This window comes from Melozone crissalis, unplaced genomic scaffold (genome assembly GCF_028551555.1).
Source record: "Melozone crissalis strain CALT ecotype California unplaced genomic scaffold, PUWL_Pcris_2 ptg000013l_1, whole genome shotgun sequence".
Classification (NCBI taxonomy): Eukaryota; Metazoa; Chordata; class Aves; order Passeriformes; family Passerellidae; genus Melozone; species Melozone crissalis.
The window spans coordinates 11,694,578-11,715,632 of record NW_026535791.1 but is presented as its reverse complement, the minus strand read 5'-3'; the positions used below and the strand labels follow the sequence as shown (position 1 = coordinate 11,715,632).

General features: G+C 45.7%; 1 protein-coding gene across 1 annotated transcript in view; it reads left to right on the top strand.

Annotated features, from left to right (window-relative positions):
• Positions 1 to 1,595: 1,595 nt before the first annotated feature.
• The window catches only part of THSD1 (thrombospondin type 1 domain containing 1), a 29,225-nt gene continuing 9,765 nt past the window's right edge, over positions 1,596 to 21,055 (top strand). Inside the window, exons 1-3 of the mRNA XM_054272088.1 lie at positions 1,596 to 1,665; positions 7,347 to 7,485; positions 16,102 to 17,067. Coding sequence (XP_054128063.1) covers positions 7,428 to 7,485; positions 16,102 to 17,067 — 1,024 coding nt within the window. The 5' untranslated portion in view covers positions 1,596 to 1,665; positions 7,347 to 7,427. The remainder of the gene's footprint in view (positions 1,666 to 7,346; positions 7,486 to 16,101; positions 17,068 to 21,055) is intronic.

Genomic DNA, 21,055 nt, shown 5'->3' with positions numbered 1-21,055 from the left:
CTAGTTTGCATTTAAATCACAGACTTCGTGTCATGCAAATAAATTTAACAACAGTCTGAGATAAATTAGTCTGTTGTATAAAAATGGACAGAAAGGGCTTTTAGTAAAGCAGTCTCTGCACAAGGATAGATTCATCATGTAACAACAGTCCCTGAACATTATCCATGAACACTGGACATGACAAATACCCACATATATGTGGCCCTCAGCTGCAGACGGGCACATTAAGGAGCTGGTGCTGCTCTTTGCTGTTTAATGCTCCATCTCCACTGCTGCAAGCTGACTCGCTGACTCTGGAGAGCGGCCTCCTGCCTGCCCACCGCTCTCTTCTCCAGTCATCAGCCAGCCTGGCTCCGACGTGCTGGCCCGTGCCTGGACACGTTGCCCTGACCAACGCCCGGCGGGAGGGGAGGGATTTTCGCGGAGTATGCTGAGTTGGAAAATCCACAATGGTCCACAAGGATCCAGTCCAGCACCTGGCCCTACACAGGGCCATCCCCCAGAGTCACACCATGTGCCTGACAGCATTGTCCGAACGCTCCTGAGCTCAGTCGGGCTGGTGCTGTGACCACTTCCCTGGGGAGCTGTTCCAGTGCCCAACCACCCTCTGGACGAAGAACTTTTTCCTGACATCCTACCTAAACCTCCCCTGCCACAACCTCAGGCCATTCCCAGGGGTCGCATCCCTGGTCACCACAGAGAAGAGATCAGTGTCTGCCCCTCTGCACCCCACCCTGAGTAAGCCGTAACTGCGATGAGCTCTCTCCTCGGTCTCCTCCAGGCTGAACAGACCGAGTGACCTCGGTCGCTCCTCGCAGGGCTGCCACACAAGCCGCACGGACAGCGGGGAGCTGCGGAGCTGCCCCAGCGCCCTCACCGGGGCCGGCCCAGCCCGGGGCGCACACGGCCCAGGCGCGCCCCTCACGGGTCTCCTCTCCCGCAAGGCCGCCCCAGCCCGGGGGTGGGCGGGCGTGTGAGGGCGGCGCGGCCGCGGCGGGGCAGGGCCGGGCCGGGCCGGGCCGGGCTGGGCTGGGCCGGGCCGGGAGCGCCTCGCCGCCAGGGGCGCGGGCTGCCCTCGCTCGGCGCCCGCCGCCGCCGCCCCGCGCCCGCTGACAGCCGCCCGCAGCCGCCATTTAACCCTCCTGCCGCCGCTGCCGCCGGCGGGCAGTGAGCGCCCGCCCGCCCCCCGGCAGCGTCTCCTCCGCGGGAAGGACCGCGCTCTATCCCGACCCGCCGGCCGCTCCCCCGCGGCGTGGAGGTGAGCGCGGGGCGGGAGCCGAGCCCGGGGGTGCCGGGGCGCGGGCGGGTCGCTGGGTGCCGAGGCGTGGGGCGGTGCGGAGCCCGGGCCGCCCCGGGCTCGGAGCCGGCCGGGGGTGGCTGTCGGCGCGGAGCCGGCGGGCACGGGCGGGGAGAGCCGTCGGTCGGAGCGAGCGGTGCCGTGGGATCGCTCCGTGATCGCCGTGACGCGCCGTCCTGGAGGTGTTTTAAAACACCCGTGCGCCGGCAGGTCCCGGGGCTTGCCACCGCCCCGTATCCTCTGTGGTCGCCTCTGCCCCGCAGGCAGCGGCCGTCCCGCCCGGAGCCCGGCGCTGCAGCGCTCCCGGAGTGCCGGGAGCATCGGCACGGGGAGCGGCTGCCCGGGTTCCTCGCCCAAGTCCGCAATAGGTAGGAATAATTTTAGTGGTTTTGAATATGTTTGGTGATTTCTACTTTATATCAGTCGCTAGACCGGTCGAAGCCGTGTGAGTGCACGGCAAACCCAGGGTAAAGCGTAGGAGAAAGCTTCGCAATTCCATTTAATACTGATACTTCACGGTATTTCAGACCTGCTTCTCTAACAAACTTCGGATTGTATCCGCTGTGCCATGTATGTTCTCCATACGAGGATCTTCATTATAAACTCCTCCGAAAGGGGAATTCCAGTAATAGTGGACAGTATATATATTTTTTTAAATTTTTTTTTTAAAAGAAACTCTGAAGGGGAAAGGAAAGAATGGATGGCTGCATTCCTTCCCTTATGCCATGAGCTCTCATGTAATGTATATAATTCTTTGCATTCTTTATTTATTATTGCTCGAAGATCTTCCCAAATCTCCTTATGCTTAGTAAACTTGTTTTCATTGTACATTTTCCAAAGTAAATATCATCCCTGTACGCTGTTTATCGTAAGCCCTTTGGTTTCAAAGGACAGATGTTGCTGGCCAGTCTGCTCTTGAATTGCTGTGTTAATATCAAAAAGAGCTGAGAAATCTCAGGATGTTATGAGATCTGACCCCAAATATTAATGAAAATAGGCTTTAGCAGCTAATTGCTGGTTTTTTTTCTTGTACAAGGAGGATCTGGGTCTGTCAGTTTCAGCCTAGTGAATTTAGATGCATAATTTTAATAAAGTCATTATCTGATAACAATGTAAAATTGTTGGATGTGTAAATAAGAATGAAAGATGCCTTTGAGGATGTCAGCTCTAGCCCCCTGCTGTGGCAGACATCACATAGACACTTTCCTGGCTAAACTAAATATCTTCCAAGAACTGGCATATTTTTGGCCCTGACCACTCTGGCTGGTCAGCAGTGATTAGATTTTGATAAAATGTGATGAATAGTTGAGGTGTTCTCTCTTTACTGTCAAAGTGAAGAGATTATATGGAAGGTTCTGAAATTCCCAGCAGGTGGTAACACTTCAATAGCTGCCTAATCCCATTGCAATAAGCATATGATGGTTGAAAATAATTAATCTCTTTTCCAATATACAGATAAAATATGAAGAAATCCATTTGAGGAAATGTTGCAGATACACATTTCTTTTTGCTGTTAGTGCTGCTTGTGAAATGTAGGGAGGATTTAGGGACTTTCAGGCTTTTCTGTCTGTAGCCTATTTTGCCATCAGCCTCTCATACGTAGCCAGAACTGTGCAGATTTTGGGCTGCAAATACAACTGGAAAATGTTTAATAGTGAACAGCTAAAAAAAAAAAAATATTTTTTCCTCCTTAATTTCAAAAAGTACCCAGACCATGACTGGTTGCTAGGTCCATCAGAGTGCCTGGGTAGGTGCTGCTGCCTGGGGCAGGTTGGTTCCAAGAGGATCACTCCTCAGCCTGACATCATACACACCCACTCCTTCCCCAGGCCCTTCTCCCGCCTTGCTCTCCTGTGTACCCTAAGTCAGGGGGGTTTCTGTGCCATGGCTGCGTCCATCTTCTCGTGCAGCTGTGGGGCTGGTGGGACAAGGAGAGAGCAGGGCTGTGCTCAGAGGAGAGATGAGCAGGAACAGCCCTGTCACTGAAGGAGGATGTGAGCTGGGGCAGGGGAGGGCTCAGCTCTTGGTGGGGATTTGCAGAGGAAGGGGACTGAGGGTATTTGTGGGTAGGTGAAATATGGGATCCATCAGTGGCACTTCTCTGCATGACTGAGGCTCCAGAGCACAGAGGTTTTGAGTGCCATGGATGTTTAATGTGTTCTCATTAAACTCCATGCTTGGTCATGGAGTGTCTGATTAATTCCTGATGGCCCTTTCTTAACTACAAGGCTTATTTGCCTGTCATCTCCCTAATGAAGGGGGAGCAGGCACTGAATGCTGTGCTATTGCACTTGGTGAAGGTGGTTACTGCCAAATCAGCAGGTGACAGCTCTCAGAAGAGGTGGCTGGTGTCTGAAATGTCATGTCTGTGCTGCAGCCTTGGATACTGCTGCAAAAATACCAGGAGTCATAAATCCAGTTGGCTTGGAGTTTTTTATTTGTTTGTTTTATTTTAGGGGTGGGTTTTTTTTGTAAAACCAAAGTGATCCAAATATATTTTATGGTTTTAACAATGTAGGGAAATAGGGACATTTTTTGAATAGGTTAATGCATATGATTCTAATAGGCAGTATTATAGCCTATTCTGTTACTTATTTGCAAAAGATATTGCAAGTGCAATTTCAAATTTCATGTCTGGCTCTTACCTGGTTAGTGACACTGTGTGCCTGCAAACCACACAGCTGATGAGGATTTATTCTTGTGGTCCCCATACCAGATAGTGAGACACAGTCTCCAGTGGAGGGCTGTGCCACAGGAAAAGTAAGAGATGTGACCAAGATAGCACAGGAAATCTGCTGCAGAGCAGGGACTCAAAGTTTTCCTGTGTCATTTGCGTGGCACACAAGCCTCTTGGTCTTTGCTTCCAAAGCGCTTTATGGCTTCTGCCCTCCTCATCTGTCATTTCAAATTCCCTTTGGAGAGGAAGTCTTCCACTTCCAATCAGCCCATTACACTGTCTCTTGGAAGAAGAAAGCATCTTTTTATGTTGCTGTGCTTCTGCTGCATTTTGCACAATAGAGCCTCAGTTCATGCTTGTCCACGAGAGCAATAAATTAAAAAAGCCAATTATTTGAAGTCTGATAGCCTTCTCCGTTCCATCATTTTTCATCTCATTAAGTTAATGAACTTGAGGTAGAAGATCTGAATAGAGTAGAAACCATTTAAATGTACTGTCTGCTTCAAAAACCAATTTTATAGCAGTGTGAAAAGAGGAAAAATATTTGAGCAGGGGGCAAATATATGAAGAATTTGGAAGAAGACCTAAAAATGAGGAGAAATCCAGAAAGAAATTGGCTTAGAGAAGATAACGAGGCAAGGGGAAAATTCTGAACTGAACTTAGAGGTCAGTGTAAGGCCTTTCCAAAACTGAGATGAGGCAAAAGGAAGAAAAGTGAAGGAGGGGAGAGGAACAAACCTGTGCAGAAAGAGAGGAGTACGGGGGCACTACTACACCAGAAATGGGCCAGCATTGCATTTAGAGGTACTATTGGAATTGAGCTAGCAAAGGTGCAAAGGCTCAGGGAGGCTTCGTGGAGCACTTTAATTGGAGCTTTGTTCCAAGGTAGGGCTGTAGCCTGAAGTAGCAGTGTGTGTGTGAGGTGGGAGGGCTCCTGCTGCAATCCAGCGCTGCAGAGGCGTGCAGAGGCTGAAGTAGCCCTGGGCTAGGCTTCCAGAGGTGCCTGATCTCACTAATTGGAAGTTAGTTTTGGTACAGTTTCAAACACTCCAGTTCTAGCCTGGGTGTTACCCGTGCTGCACACCACAATCTTTCCCAAGAGAGCCAAGATAACACAGGAGGAAGGGTGAGAGGGAAGAGGTTTTGGTGTGACAAATGATTGGTGTTACCGAAACACCCAGGGGCTCTGGCACTGGGCTCCATCTCCGGCTTGGTTAGAAAGAGTCTCTGTCCTGAAAAGTCTTTACTATAAATACAGAGTGTGAAAGATGGGGTGGAAAGGAGGGGAGCAGATTAATGCTGCAGTTTGCTGACATTATGTCTGGCAGTGGCAGGAATAGGAACAGAAGTCAGGTCTGGTCCCTGTGCCTCCCGCTGGCACGCTGTCTCATGAACCATGCTGCTTTTTGCTTGGTTGGGCTGATGTGCAAATTAAGATGTAAGGCAGCTACCTCAAGAGTGCTCTCCTACACAGGCTTTTTCCTTTTTTCCTGAGCATTTATTCTCCTTTCCATAGCTTCATTTCCTCTGTGCAGTGTGTCACTCATTAGACTGAGATTAGGATTATTTGAATTTCATCTGTCAATGTGTGACTTTCTGAAAGAAGTATTTGTAAAAGCCATTTGAAGAATCTGCAGCTAGGAAAGCTAGGAATGGAAAGGACCAGTTAAAGTCATCCAGCACAATCATGGTGGTGGCCCCCAAAGCAATTTTCCCCCACTTTATTTCAGGGCAGTTTACAGCAATGCCACATATCTTCGAATTTTCTTTGAGCAGTTAACTCAAAGACATCTATCACAATTATTTTTTTTTAAACAAAGCCTGCTTTTTCTTCTTTGGACTACTTCGATTCCTTGTTCCGACTAACTGATTAGTGATCAGTAAGGACACAGGCAAGGAACGATGTTCGTGCTGCGAGGCTGCGCCTGCCGCCGGCAGCGGGCGGAGCTCGGAGCGGCTGTCCCTGGGGCAGGCTGGCTCCCCGCCGCCCTCCGTCAGCAGCCGCCCCTCTCCTGAGGCACAAGGCTTGTCTTCCTGTAATTTACAGCGTATCAAGTGAAATTGAGGGTGGTGGCGGTATCACTGTCCCTATCTAATGTTTTCTGGAGCCCTGTCAAGTTCCTGGGCCAGCTGATGATTATTCCTTTCAGATATGTGCAGCTATTATTGTAATGGGCTTTTACTGAGCAAGGCTGTGCTGCTAGTCTTCTTAGAAATTATTCTCTCCAGCCACTTGGCGCAGAGAGCAGTTCAAAAAGCTTTCAAGTAACACGTCTGCTGCATCTTAGCTCAACAAGCCGAGCAGTGTAATTGCTGAAATACCTTATTTGTGAAACATACATGATTTCCTATGTTTTACCATTATCCTCCACAGTTTTGCTCATTCCTAACTTCTCCTCGCTCCAGTGCCAAATTTCTCTCATAAATTAGGTTGTAAACCTATTCAAGACCTTTCTTGTATGTTTGTGTGAAGGTGAGCACAGTGACACTGACCTACAGGTGCTCAGTGAAATGCAGGAGAGCAACTCTTATATTTTGAAATGGCCTCTGAGTAGAATTTCTCTTTTTAGAATCCCTCCTACTTACATTTCTGAAGGAGACTGTTTGGTTTTGCTGCTATCATTGTTCTTCCAACCTCTTTTATCTAATTGTTATGAGACTCGTAAAGACTAGTTTAAACCACATCGACATAAAACTGGGAAGGTTGCCAAAAGAAACCTATTTCTATTGGCTTAGCAAAGGCTCAAGTGATTGTAAACTTAAAACGTTATGGAGGAAAAAGTGGAAGTTGGCACCTTTTTCATCTGATCACTTGGAGGGACATAAAAGGCAGATATAGATCTCTTATAAATCTAGTAAGATCACTAAGTGTATTACTAGACCTGAGTAACAGAGGGAGGTCAATGACCAAAAAGTTGGTTCAATGACCAATCAGTTTGCTGCTGAGCTGCTTTCATACTTGAAGGTAGCTGACAGACAAATTAACTGAATTGTGCACCAGCAATAAATCTCCAATATCAGTATGTCTTGAGCTCAGAGTTATATTTTGTATAAAATACTCATTATTCTGCCATTGTGAGCCTTGGTCATAATATAAGATATCCATAGCAGCAGTTCCTGCAGTGCAAAGATAAAGTTGTTGTTATCTGTCTTTGTTGTTCTGGCTCAGGAGCTGTATTTCAGGATAGAAAATTATTGTACAGTGAATTGTAGCTGTCCTTATTCAGATGCATTGATACAGTGTTAGTAGTTGTTAAGTAAATGAGAGAAATGTTAATTAATAATTAATATTTTTTTATTTATTAATGAAATGTCTTTCTTCACATATTTTATGAAGCAAAGTTGACACAGCTGTAATTTTTTAACTTTTAGGTGTTCTTGGAAAACGTGCTGGCACTTTGGAGCTAAAAAAGGACATGAGGAGTAAAAGGACCCAGGATCTCACTGGTCAGAATGAAACATATGTTGAAAGATTTTTCAAATCTATTGTTAGTAGTGCTCTGTGACTACGGTGAGTATTAGAGCTGTCAAGGGAAAGCTTTGATGTGCTTTCACAAGGTGGTTTTGCATGGTGGTGTTTCCAGGTGATCTGTGGAAATGAAATGCTGTGGAAGCCACCACTGAGAGGCACAGAGTTTAGTCTAGATCTTATGCAATAGTTAAATGCAACTTGCATAAACTGTCCCTTTAGATCAGTGTCAGGATTCTTTCCTGATATAAATTTGCTCAGGGAAATGAACAAGACAAACTAACAAATTTCCATGAGCGTCAAGGGACGGGCTGTGCTAGAAGCAGTAACTGGAACTCTGCTCTCTTGTAAGACTTATATTTCATAATATTTGATGAACATCATGGAAGGTAGGTCTGGTTTAGGTATCCATAGTGGCATGGGTGGAAATATGTACAGAACTACCTGTTTCTCTCCATTACTGGGAAAGGAACCCGGGTGGTTGGATCATGTGTAAGCATCTACAGTACAGCCAAGCTCCTGTGGCTGAGTGAGCCCCCATCTGAGCCCCCCATCTGCCACCCAGAGACCTTTTGAGTACAACAGAGGTGTTCTTTACTCTGATTGTATAGGAAGCCAAAGGATGAGGTTCATACTCATTCAATCTTAGTCACATAAAATTAGACAGGAAGTCAGAGACAGTCTTGTTTGATTAGTCCATGCATAAATCCATACATATTGAAAGCAGCTCTTACCCATCTGCAACTGAGATGTGTAGAATGAAAAAGCCTCCTTTTCACCATCAGCTGCCAAGAAGGGAAGTTAGACATCCTAAGTTCAAGTCAGAAACCTGCAAGATGTCTATGAACTGAGGGGCATCCTATCTATGGTGTCTTATCCTTTCCAAGAATGTACTAAGTAGGAAGTAGGTTTGCAGATTACTTTCTTATTGCAGAGTGAATTAGAAATTCTGAAAATGGGACTCTTAATTCCTAAGCAATTAATATGTTTTAGAAAATTTCATTCCTAGTTTAAAAGTCAGCATTGTTTTGACAGCTGCAGTACATTGTCAAACCACTCTGATTAAGCTGTGCGCTGCAGAAATAAGTACAGCGTGGAAAACATGGGAAAAGAAGTGATTAATCCCCACTTATGGAATGAGCTGTAGCAGGTAGTTCTTGTGTCAAACAGCTGAAGATGTCTTACAAAAGAGGGAAATGGACGAAAACATATGCAGTGTGCTGTCCTTGTATAAGTGAGAAAAATGATAGTAAGTAATGACTGGTATGTTACTCATTCCTCTGTCCATACTCCATCTCTGCTGCAGAGCACAGGATCCCTAAAAGATGTAAAGAACCTAGAATTGCTGTCTTTTAGATGAACTTGGTTCTAGTAGAAATAAAGACTCTTGTCTATGGCTTTTAGTACAATTCCTTTTTTTAATAAGACAGCTAACCAGCCCAGGTAGAAACACTGCACTGAGTGTGTAACACAGTAAGGTAAGTAATAAATTCACTGGACCCAAGATGTGAGATGGATGATTGCAATATCCACTGGTTCTTGGTGAGCCAGTCCTCTAGACATTCACAACTGATTGACTCAGAGGTAAAAGCTATTATTTATGAACTTTATAGAGTGTGGCACAGCAAGTAATTATGAGGTACAGTTAATGAGCTAAATCTCTGCTGCAAACTTTAGGTGTATCAACTTTCACCTTATTTTCAGTTAAAGGGCAGCCCATAATTCAGAAAATTGCTTCCAAACAGTTCTGCATATACATATTTTTGAATATTACTGTGTACATCGATTTTAGATAGCTATTTCATTTATATAGTTCTCTGTTTCAGATAAGACTATTTTTAAGTGATCCAGTATGCTCTGGAAAATTACTGAAGTGCTATAAAAAGCTCTAACATCCAACTAAACTGTATTCTCATTTCTTATCAGTTTACTGATGTTTTTGTTCTACTTAGCTCTGAATAACCGAAGGCTGACAAGCCAACAGCGCAACCCAAGCTGGCTTAAAAACACTTCAAAATAAATAACTGTGGGATTTCTGGGCTGTTCAGATGGTCTGGGGAAAAGCCCAAAGATGGCCTTGGGCCCCCGGGTTCGAAAGGACGAGAGGAAGCTTCAGATTTGTTCTCGGTCTCGGTGTTTATTAATTGCTTATCTAAAAGATTTTCTCTTGGCCTGACAGAGTTCTGCTCAGCAGTCAGCCATGGGCACACACTGAAAGCCCCTGGGGCGGTCACCTATCTTTATACCCGGAGTTACGTATACCATATTTATCATTTTTCTCCAATACCCTCTACCCTTATTAACCAGTGTTCCCCTAGTAAGGTCCAATCCCGGAGTGCCAACATCACCACAGAAGATGGAGGTCTAGAGGAAGAAGAAGAAGGAGAAGGGCACGCCCCAATTCCTCCATCTTACTTCTCTAGACCCCCCTGTACAGAAATCTTAAGCCCTGTATCTCACACTCCAATTAACTTGTCCCTTCACCATTCACCCCAGTGAAATCCTCCCGTCCTCATACTGATGTCATCTCCCATGTGGGATCAAAGTCCAGCCACCAGACATCTCTGGCAGCATTCCAGGACTCCCGAGCCCCCCAGGGGGGGTCTTGTTCACCCTGCACCCCAGTTCTGAGAGACTGAGATCCCACATCTCCCCCTTCTGTTTGCACCAAAAGACCCCTTTTTTTTTTTTTTGCTTTTATGTGAAAACCCCCCAAAGTCCTTAGTTTCTTTTCATTTCTCTTCTGGGTCGTTTTTCGCAGCCCGAGTCTCGACTTCTGTCTGAGTACTCGTCTCTCTGCTTCTTGGATCAGCGTTCTCGTGCTCTCGTGTTCGGAATGGCTTCACATGCCGCACCGACACCCACTTCAGACCTCGATCTGTGGAGATACAAGCGAAACCCTTTCCCCAAGTGATTAGTCTGAAAGGACCCTCTATTTGTCCTGTTTCTGGGTTTCTGACCAAAACTAAAGGATTTTCCCTTAGCTTTGCCTGTGTGTTGTTTAGAAAATGTCTCACGATCGGTGGATCAGATGGATAATCCCTTTGTTGTGTTAACATTGTCTTCTTCGAGGTGCTTTTCTTTTTATATATTGTTGGAAAAAATTGCTGCATTGTTGCAGTCTCGCCACGAGATGGCGCTGTGGCTCCGCCGAGCCGACCCGGCATGTCGTGCACTTCTGCCCTCCTGCCACTAGGTGGCGCTGTCACCGGCCCCCCTGGCTCGGATGACGGTGCAATCTCGACTACCCTACTTCCTCTTCCGGCTCGGCGTCTCCCGTGAGGGGAAGGAACTGAAACTCCGAGGCTCGAGACCAAAGGCACCAGATCTGGAGACGGTGTGGAGCCGCGGGACGTAGAATCCCTAACACGGCCCCTCCTCACCCGCGACGTCACAGGGGACCGGGCTCGGGCCCGCCCGCGTCTTACTCTCTGCGCGTGCGTGCTCTCTGAGCTACTTCCGGTGTCCCCCAAGGTGACGTCATCATCGTCTCCCCCCTGTTTCACCTCCGAGGTTCCCGCCCCTCGGTCTGTCCCGGAATCCGACCCCTCCTCCTCTGACGTTGTGTTCGCCTCCCCCGCCGGCACCCCGGCTCTACCCGCGATTCGAGCTGATCGTCGCACCGGCTCTGACGTTACACCCGCGCGCCTCCTGCGTCCCGCCGCGGCGGCCCTCCGGGGCTGCGCGTTTTCCCTCAGCCCGCCTTGCGCGCTCGCCGCCCCCGCGCTGGTATGTGAGTCTATCCCCCGGTTTTTGCGAGTTTCGCCCTCCGCGGGCGTGTCCTCATCCTCACCGGCGCTGCTCGCGCCCGCCGCCGCCGCCGCGTCGCCGCTTTCGCCGCGAGCAGGCCCCCCCCCCGATCCCTTATCTTCCTGCTCCCCCCCTTCTGCTCCTGACTCCTCCACACTCTCTGGAGTTTCAGGACGCCCTTGGGGTTTGTTGCATTTTTTGATCGGGGGTTTTAATATTTTTTCCTGCTCTCTTTTTTCGAGAGCCCTTTCCCCCTGGCCTTTTAAAGCCAGAGCTAATTTTTTCCCGGAGCTCTGCCGCTCCGCCCCCTCCTCTGAGGGTGCCGCAGCTTCTCGCTGCTTCTCCAGTTTTTTAGACTGGACTGCAATACCTTGTAACATGATTCTTGCCGGCGAGAGTAGCTTTAACGCTGTCTCATCTTTTTTTGTTGCTAAAATATATAAATGCCTATTAATCTCTTGCCAAAACCCGACTTCGAACAAAAGATATGTCTCTGCAAGTGGGTAGTTGAGCCTTGCCCATAATAACAGCTGTTTTAATTCTTTCTTTGGGATCCCTTCTGTATATAATTCTGCTACACTTTGTAAGGTGGATAAGATTTCCCGTTGTTCTTGGGAGAGTGTTGCCCCCATAGTATTATTTTGGCCTTCTTACCGAATCTGTCGCCAGCGTGGTCTGGAGGCCCTTGTTCTCCGTCCAGCAGATTACGAGGGATGGATCAGAGGCGCCTTTCTGGTCCCAATCCAGGCCGCTCTGCTACGAGCTGTCTTCAGCAGAAGCTGAGAGATGGGATTTCTCAGTGACTGCTGATTTTTGCAGCTTCTCCCGGCCGGTTTTTTCTTTTTCTTCTTTCTTTCTTCAGGCTTCCCTCCTCTGGAGTTATCAGTGCTGTTCTCTTGGCTCTTCAGCTCTTCAGGGCTTTCCCCCCCCCGAAAGGTTTGGTGGGAGATAGCCCACCCAGGGACGCCAGTTGTGGGATTTCTGGGCTGTTCAGATGGTCTGGGGAAAAGCCCAAAGATGGCCTTGGGCCCCCGGGTTCGAAAGGACGAGAGGAAGCTTCAGATTTGTTCTCGGTCTCGGTGTTTATTAATTGCTTATCTAAAAGATTTTCTCTTGGCCTGACAGAGTTCTGCTCAGCAGTCAGCCATGGGCACACACTGAAAGCCCCTGGGGCGGTCACCTATCTTTATACCCGGAGTTACGTATACCATATTTATCATTTTTCTCCAATACCCTCTACCCTTATTAACCAGTGTTCCCCTAGTAAGGTCCAATCCCGGAGTGCCAACATCACCACAGAAGATGGAGGTCTAGAGGAAGAAGAAGAAGGAGAAGGGCACGCCCCAATTCCTCCATCTTACTTCTCTAGACCCCCCTGTACAGAAATCTTAAGCCCTGTATCTCACACTCCAATTAACTTGTCCCTTCACCATTCACCCCAGTGAAATCCTCCCGTCCTCATACTGATGTCATCTCCCATGTGGGATCAAAGTCCAGCCACCAGACATCTCTGGCAGCATTCCAGGACTCCCGAGCCCCCCAGGGGGGGTCTTGTTCACCCTGCACCCCAGTTCTGAGAGACTGAGATCCCACAAATAACTATCTGAATAGCACCCTCAAGTAATTCTTCTTGCTCTTCAGTGAAATCAAGGACTTTTCTTTTAATCTTTTAAAGTGTGAATTCTTACAAAGACTTCTCTAGCAGGTCGTTGGTACCACAGCCAGACTTCTTTCAATGGGATACCATTGTAATGACAATGAAAATGTTACAAGTGCATTGAAGGATGCCCGTGAGTGGCTGTCCGAACAATTGGGATGAAGTTTTGGCATGTAGCAGTCATGGGCGCGTAGTAGGCTGGAGGGCAGCTGAAGGAGCTTGCAGTGGAAGCTGTCTCCTGACTGGCGTCTTTTGGAGCACTGTGAAAAACTGCTATGTGGGCTGTCCAAAAGTGCAAATTTCTTATTTACCAAACTGGAGGAAAGGATGCTGCGAGTTTGGGTGCACCAGCCAGAGCTCTGCAGTGCTGTGACTGCATCCTCCAGCAGTGCTCACTTTCCTCACTTCCTGACTGATCTGCACTTAGGGTTGATGCACTGCTCCACAGCAGTCCCCTGCCCTCCTGTCCTTCCTCCCTACATACAGAGTGCTGTTACTCCTCGTCTCAGCCATTCCAAATGACAAACAGTGCAAGGAGGTCAAGACAGTTGTAGAAGAGAGTAAGGACAATAAAGCAGTAGGTAGAGACATCAGTGCTTTTTATTACTATCGCTTGAATGTTTTTGTTGTAAGTTTAAAGCTTAAAATTGAAATTTTTCATGCTGGGTTTTTGCCATGGTCTGATTTCCTTTTCCTTTCATGTTTCAGCTACATTGAATCTAGCTGATACCCATGTAGAGAAATGCATCATTTTGCCCACTATCAAAGAAAAAATATCCCAGCAACTCACAGCCATTTCACTGGGAAACTCTAACACATCTGTGGGAATTTCATTTTTGTTAGAGTTTTCACAGTGGCCTGGGACATGCTTTCTGCTGTCCTTATAAAGACCTAGATCTGGTCCAGATCTAAATCCTTGCACATGACTTAGAGATGAGATTCTCTGAAGGGTCAAGTGTGCTCCAACTCCCCCTGGCTCCTCTTGCCAGCCTCATACAACACTGTGCATGCTCCAGCCCAGGGCAAGAATTCTCCAACATTATTGAACACAAGAGTTGATTGTCCTGTGCTCCCTTATGGAATGAGCAAGGAAGGTTGGAATGTGCTGGAGTTAATCACAGGCCCAAGGAACAGCAGAAGATAAAAGAGCTATAAGGTAAAGAGATGAGTGCAGGAGTTTGAAGAACTGTGGTAACAATAATGGAGTTAGGCTAGTACCCAAGAGATACTGAAAGTGGATGGTGGTAGAAACAGGACTGTAAAATATGGGCAGGGACACGTGACAGAGCCAAAACATGAAGAGCAAGTGTTGCTGGTCAGTTCAGAGACACTTTTTAGATGTCTGTCTCTTACTCTCTGGGTGTCCAAGTTGAGATCAGGTTTGCTGCAGTGCCACGTGCTCACCACAGCTGCAATGAACGGGATCCTGCTTTGGATGTCTGAAGGACCATTGTACTTAAAATCAGGTCCTGGCTTTCACAGGGCGCCACAATTAGTTGATACTTGACAGTTTTTACCTTCATGCCTGTGCCTTGGTTCCTAACACACTAAACAAGAATAGTGACCTCCTCTCATTTTTCAGGGATTTTCGAAGGATAAAGTCATTAATATTTCTAATGCACTAATGCACTACAATAAGGGCACAATAGAAGAGTCCATGGGGGAAATGAATAATTCTATGTTATCCGGATGGATTTTGGATGGTGTGCAGTCAATAATACATAGGACCACTAACAGAAGACTGAGAACAAAAGAACCCTCTGATAATGAGCACTGTCCATCTGCCAAATGAAGCAGTGTCTTGTGGAAATGCAAATGAAAGGCTGGAATTATAGTACAAATACATGTAAGAGTATATGTACGATTTATATGTGTAAGGCTGTGCGTGCCACCTTTACTCAGACTTTATGTATGTATGTATGTGGTTGGAGCTGGTTATTTAAAGGACATGTTATAGCTGGTGGCAAGTAATAGGCTGTTTTTTTCTGGCGCACACTGCACCCTGCCCAGATGTAAATGTCTATACCCAGTCAGATGAATTTCTTCCTGAAAATCTTTCCTGCTGAGAAGAAAGTGAATCCAAGGTGACTAACTCAAATTGAAGCTTAGAGTAGTAGGCGTCTAATATTATGTGAGATGAGTCCTGCTACTCCTGACTGCTAAGTGCTTGCCTTGGCAGTTGCAGTGTTTTTCCAGCAAAGCTTTCTTTGAGGTCATCTTAAGACATGTGTAACAGATTTAACAAGTCAAAGTATTGTTAGTTGATACTACTTATGAAAGGATTGCTTTAACTGAAGTTTTACACTTCCATGGCACCTTCCATCTAAGACTCAGAAGCCTTTCCCCAGACAATTAATTTAATAAAGATGTCTCACAGCACATACTGTATCTGGAATAGAAATATGCAGTTTCCATTTTTTCAGATAACCTTTCTGTGCCTGAAATCCTTAAGGTTCAGGCAATGCAGAGAAGGTAGCTGAGCTAAGAACGGAAATGTGATCTTCCAATTTATTGCTTTAGATATCATCACTAGTTACAGCATGTCTCAGGATAATTTGGCGACTTGCACAAACATGGTCATGCAAGAAGTGAATTTGAAAAGACTGCACCATTTATAATGGAATGATGTCATTTAGACATGTTGCACCACATCTGAGACAGGAAAAGTGCTGCAGTCACCATCACTGTTATTTTCAGCTCTTTCACTCAAGTGTCTGCGATGCAAATGAGCAAAATGAAAGATTCATAAGACAGAGCAAGAGAAAAGGCTTCAAAAAGCATCATGCAGACTTCCTATTCTATTTAACTTGGGGGACATTTTTCATCTGTCTGTATAAGAAACCACTGTCCTTTTTTTGCTAAATTATGGCTGAAGCTGAAAAACAGCTGGCCTCTGTGGAGTTTAAAAATCTGTAAGTCAAAGAAGTTGAAAAGTTTGAGAATCTGATCTGATAAATTAAGGTTTCTGTTAATCTTTTGGGTGGTTTGTGGTCCACTTTATAGTACTGGTTTTTGCCTTCCTGAATGTGTTACTGCAGTGGATTTTGAGCTGCTCCAAATCACATCCCTGCACAGAACAGAGCTGTTGAGCTCCAACTGCTATTGCTAGGACCTTTTCTTTTTTTGTCATTTGGTTCACTTGAAAAAGACTGAGAACTGCTTTTAATATCCATTTTTAAAATATTTATTTTCTTCCATAGGAACAATTACTTGTCTGTTTCTTAATACTGTTGTGGAACTTTTCCTTTCAGTTCTCGGCGAAGTGGAGTATCTCCTGTTGGAGCACCCGGATCATGTAGCTTTCAGCAATGACACAGTGTCTGTGGAATATCAGTACTACAGTGGTGGTAATGTGACAGCAGAGCATGTGTCCATCCTTTTATTGGATGCCAGCACCAGTGAGATAATTGCAAGAAAACAGCTTCCTGCAAATCAGTCCCAGGGGACGGTGGTGTTTGAGTGCTTCCATTTCAAGAGTGCTGGTGATTTCTTGTTCAGAATGGTCTCCCCCAGTGACAATAGCAGTGCTGCTCAGTGGAGCAGAAACAGCATGCCCACCCTCCATGTGGAATGGCCTGTATTTCACATTGATTTGAACAGGAGTTCAGAGGTGCTTGGGAGCTCCCTTCAGGTTGGACTTTTTACAAATGAGCAGTTATGTGCCATGAACAGGACTGTGATTTCACTGGATGTGATATTCACCAGCACCCTTTATGAATTCAGAAGAGTATGCTCTGATGAGACTCTGGGCATTAGAACTAGCAAAGGAATCCCCCTGTCTAGGTCCCAGTGGGTGGAGTTTGACTGCCCACCTGTCAGTCAAGAAATATACATCACTGTGTTACTGAAATCGTTAGAAACACATTCCATCATTGCCTCCATAGGACCTGTAGATCTCCTCCACAAATTTGGATACAGACTAGTTGTGGCAGCAGAAGACACATGCAAAACTTTGGTTCAGGTCTTTGTAATCTCTCCGCCATGCACGTCTATCAGTGGAAAAATTGTTGTTTATAAAGAGGCTCTCAAGCATCCAAGTCAAAGAACAACTTGGCTGTATGAAAACATCCTTCAGCCTGGAGACAACGGGACAGAATTTAACTGCACTTTGTTTGATGTGGGGAAGAACAAATACTGCTTTGACCTCCTCAACTTCTCTAATCGAAGCTATTTTCCAGCAAGAGTTAAGGAGTGTATACTGATCCAAAGGAATATGGGTTTGTACTGATTTTTTTTCTCTTTTAGCCAAAATCAGCACTCTTTCCAGCCAACATGGATAATGATTTTGGGTCTCCTGCACCAGACAAAATAGTTGTAATCTCATATTTAGGTAGGAACAAGATAGACTGTAGAGGACACAAGGACATTTGATAACAAGAGCCTCTGTGGTAGCTTAAGGCTGCATTGAGTTAATGCTAGGTACCAACTAGAACCACTTAGGGCATTCTGCATGATGTGCCTATCTCGTCAGGCTGGAAATGAAACTTTTCGCTCTCAGTGAGGTAAGAAGCTACTGTGGTAGATGTGGCCCATGGGAGACTCTAAAGGTAGGATTAGTCTTACCTGCATTTAAGTGTGTAAAAGCCAGGGGCCCAACATTAAGTAGTTGTGTAGCTTTTTAGTTGAGAAGCATCTTGCAAGGGTGATTCATGACTGTTGAACATACAGGGGCAGAATCCTCACATGGGTGTCTTTCTCTACCCATTTGGTGTAGAAGTTTAGTGCTTTTCCTGTTAGATGCCCAAACTCTGGTGAGACGAGTCAGGATTTGGCTACAGTGAAGGGCACAGCTGTGCAACTTGGACAGCTGGCAAGTTTTCTAAAGAAGTGTTTCTAGAGATGTGTTTGCTGCCTAGAGCTGACTGGGGTACATTTTCTGACCCATAAGGCCTTCTGGCAGATCATGGGCCATGTTCATATAGCCAAACCTTTCCTTATAGGAAAGATTAGAATAGTACAATCTGCCAACTGGGAACGGCTGGGGGTCCATATAATCCTTTGGACCATGATCAGGCATGGTCTGAGAGAGTGCTGGTTGGCAGAAGCCAAAACTATATGTTTTACAGCCATAGTGTTAGAAGTGGCAGTCCATGGTTTGACAGTCTACAAAGCACAGTAGCATGGCAGAGGAAGCCGATGAGCCAAATACCCTTCTCATCACTCATCTGTGGAAGGCAGCCACAGAGAGGGATGGACTGTATGTGCACAAGGGAATTGGGATTGGGTTGTGTTGCATTACACCCTGGAAGGTAAATGTTCTCATTTGAAGCAGCTTGTGTGTACAGGTAATGAGGTAGTCTTTTCCAACTGCACACTTCAAAGAGTTTGGATTGAAAGGTTTAAGATGTGCATCATTTTCCTCACGTCCCCACCTTGGTTGCCCTGAAAAGAAAGTGCAGGATCTCTAGCCAAAAAACGGCCATTGAACTTTATGGACAGGTATCTGAGAGGGATCATGAGAAGACCGGGAGTGTAGGACATGCTCCAGAGCACACACTCTCAGACACAGCCTGCATTAATGAGGTTCCTAGCATCTTATTTTGTGCTATTTCACAAATTCTAAAACTGTTAGCTATTTAATTAACTCTCTGTACTAAAAATGACCTCTGTTTTCAACACATGCCAAACCCAGTGCATAGTTCTCTTCATCTTAACTTCCCATCTACATTCTCTTTTGGCACTCGCTGTCTTCCTTTGGCATAAGAAAGTCTATCTAAAAATGAAAGCATATTTATTTTCTTAATGGAGGTAATTCACAAGGAAAAAGGAAGACAGAATTCTAGTTTTTCATCTGTACCTGGGTGGTATGTTACACTGATATGATTTAGATAATTACCCTGACTGATAAATCACTAGCATACAGTACAGATATGATACTGTGCCCAATATTTAAATGGTTTAATTGATCAGATCTCCATTAAGCAATGGTTCCCTGCAGTCTGCTCTGTTTCCCTGGGTTCCTCAGCAGCCCCGTCCTTACAACCACATTGGAAAGAATCAGGCTATGCCTCTTGAAAAACAGAGTTAGGTCAATAGCTGCCAAGTGAAGAGTATCTCATCTACAAAGCCGATTAAAGCAAAGCCACACCATGTAGTTGTAAATAAAATGTCAACCTGAAATTAATTAGGCTGCAGCACATCTGACTTTGTGCCTGTATCTGTGAGACTTCAAAGCCTGCAGGCAGCGTTTGAAAGGAGCAGGGTGTTCTGGGAGGGGCACATCAGCCTGAACACATGACAGACAGAGCAAACCTGCACTGCCTGTGATGGCCATCAACCTCCTGGCTCCTTTGGAAGGGGCTCCCCTGAGCCCCCTCTCCTTGCTGCAGGGCACTGAGAGGTGCCCTGCTTACAAAAGACCCCCAATAGCTGTTTGTGTAAAACACGCGACTGCTGCAGAACAGGTGCCTCTCCTCAAGTCTCCTAATTTCTGCTTTGGACTTGCTGAAGTTTAAGAGCAGGAGAGGTGATAAATCTCAAGTCTGGGCTCCTGTGCAATGTGGGCCATAATTTTTCATTCAGTTACCCTGGTGTTGAGCCCCACAGCTAGTCTTTGCATCTGACTGCCACTTACCCTGCAGGGAGTTATCCAGTCTTCTGCTGAAGACACCACAAAACAGACTTATCTGGTCATTTCCCTCAATACTATGCTCTAATTTATTTATTCTTTTGAAAAGGGAAACTTTGTGTGTTTCATAACTAAACTTAATCTAGCTTCATCCTCTGGTGACTAAATTTTACTCTGCTGCTTTCTGATAGCTGTTTCCTATCCTACTGTCTTTGCCTCACAAAGACATTTGCACATCCAGGTCATCTCACTTCTACCAGATTTTCTCAGTGTCCTTTTTAACAAACTGAAAATATGAAGTCTTTAATTGGAAGGCATTTTCTTCAGGATTTGATTAATCTACTGATTCTGTTTTGCTTCCTTTCTGTTGTTTTAAACACTCATGTTTATTTGACAGCCAGGGTACCAGATTTGTGTGCTGCATTCAGACATCGTTCTCACTGATGCTCCTTGATCAGTAGCACTCTCCCTATCCCTACCTCTGCTTTCATTCCACTGATTGCATTTGCAGTTTTCCCTAAAAAACTTTACTTTTGCCCTGTAAACTCCTCTTGAGCTGTTTCAGTATGGAGTCTGCCATCCTGCTGTTGCAATTTTCATTCCTTCTTCCTACAGTTCCTTTTTGCTTTGCTGATTTAGGATCTATTTTCCTTTAATTATCCTAACTTAGCAAGTACCCTATGTTGCTCCATACAACTCCACTGTCTGTTTGTGTCATTACAGGAGGGACATATTTTCCCAGTAATGGTTTATATTTATTTTCATGTCAGCTAGGGAAGCACTGAGCCTTATACTGATCCCTCTGGAATCTCTCCAAATGCATTCTCACTCAATGATGGTTTTCTGTTGACAGTTGCATATCCAATCTGTCACTCAGCCAGTTCTTACTTCATTTAGCATATGCTCTATTGTTATGAAGCAGAGATATTGTTTTGTAAATGATCAAAGTTCCTAAATCATTAAAATGATCTTAGTCCAAACCACAGATGATGAGATAACATGATTTTACCACATGTCTTTTCCATAAATCAGACATGAGTTATATTCCTGGTGCTTTGTCAATCCCGTTCTTTATTCCTCATTCAGGCCAAGTTTAGTACAGCCTTTTGGAACAGGAATCTGACTTGTGTATGGATTAGGAAGCAGAAAGCTGCCAGTGGCCCTGAGTGGGCCAGGTCAGTAGCTCTTCGAGCCCAGGCAATCAGCTTCAGAATAAGTGTCACAAGAAACTTATGCTATCCAAGACTGTGACTATATCTATTAAAGGTGGGGAATACATCCATTAATTGTGAGACAGCACTTGTGCAGTTTTCTGTAGACCCTAACTGGAGAATCTGTCAAAGTCAGTGAAAAATTTAAGTGAGATGTGAGTTCATTCATCTTGATGGGCTCTTCACTGTTTCAGAGAGGAACATGCAGCTCATTTTTTCCCCAGTGTTTGACTGGATTATTGGGATGTCTGAGATAGGAAACTATGTTAGATCATCCTATCCAGCAGCAGATGCATTGCAGGCTCATGCTTTTCCATGCTTAATCCTGTGCTTTGCTCACCTGAGATTTAAGTGCTCCCAGCAGTGAGACTTCTGCTCTCCTTAGAAGGTTGTCCCATGTTCTAGTCTGTATCCTGCTTGAAACAT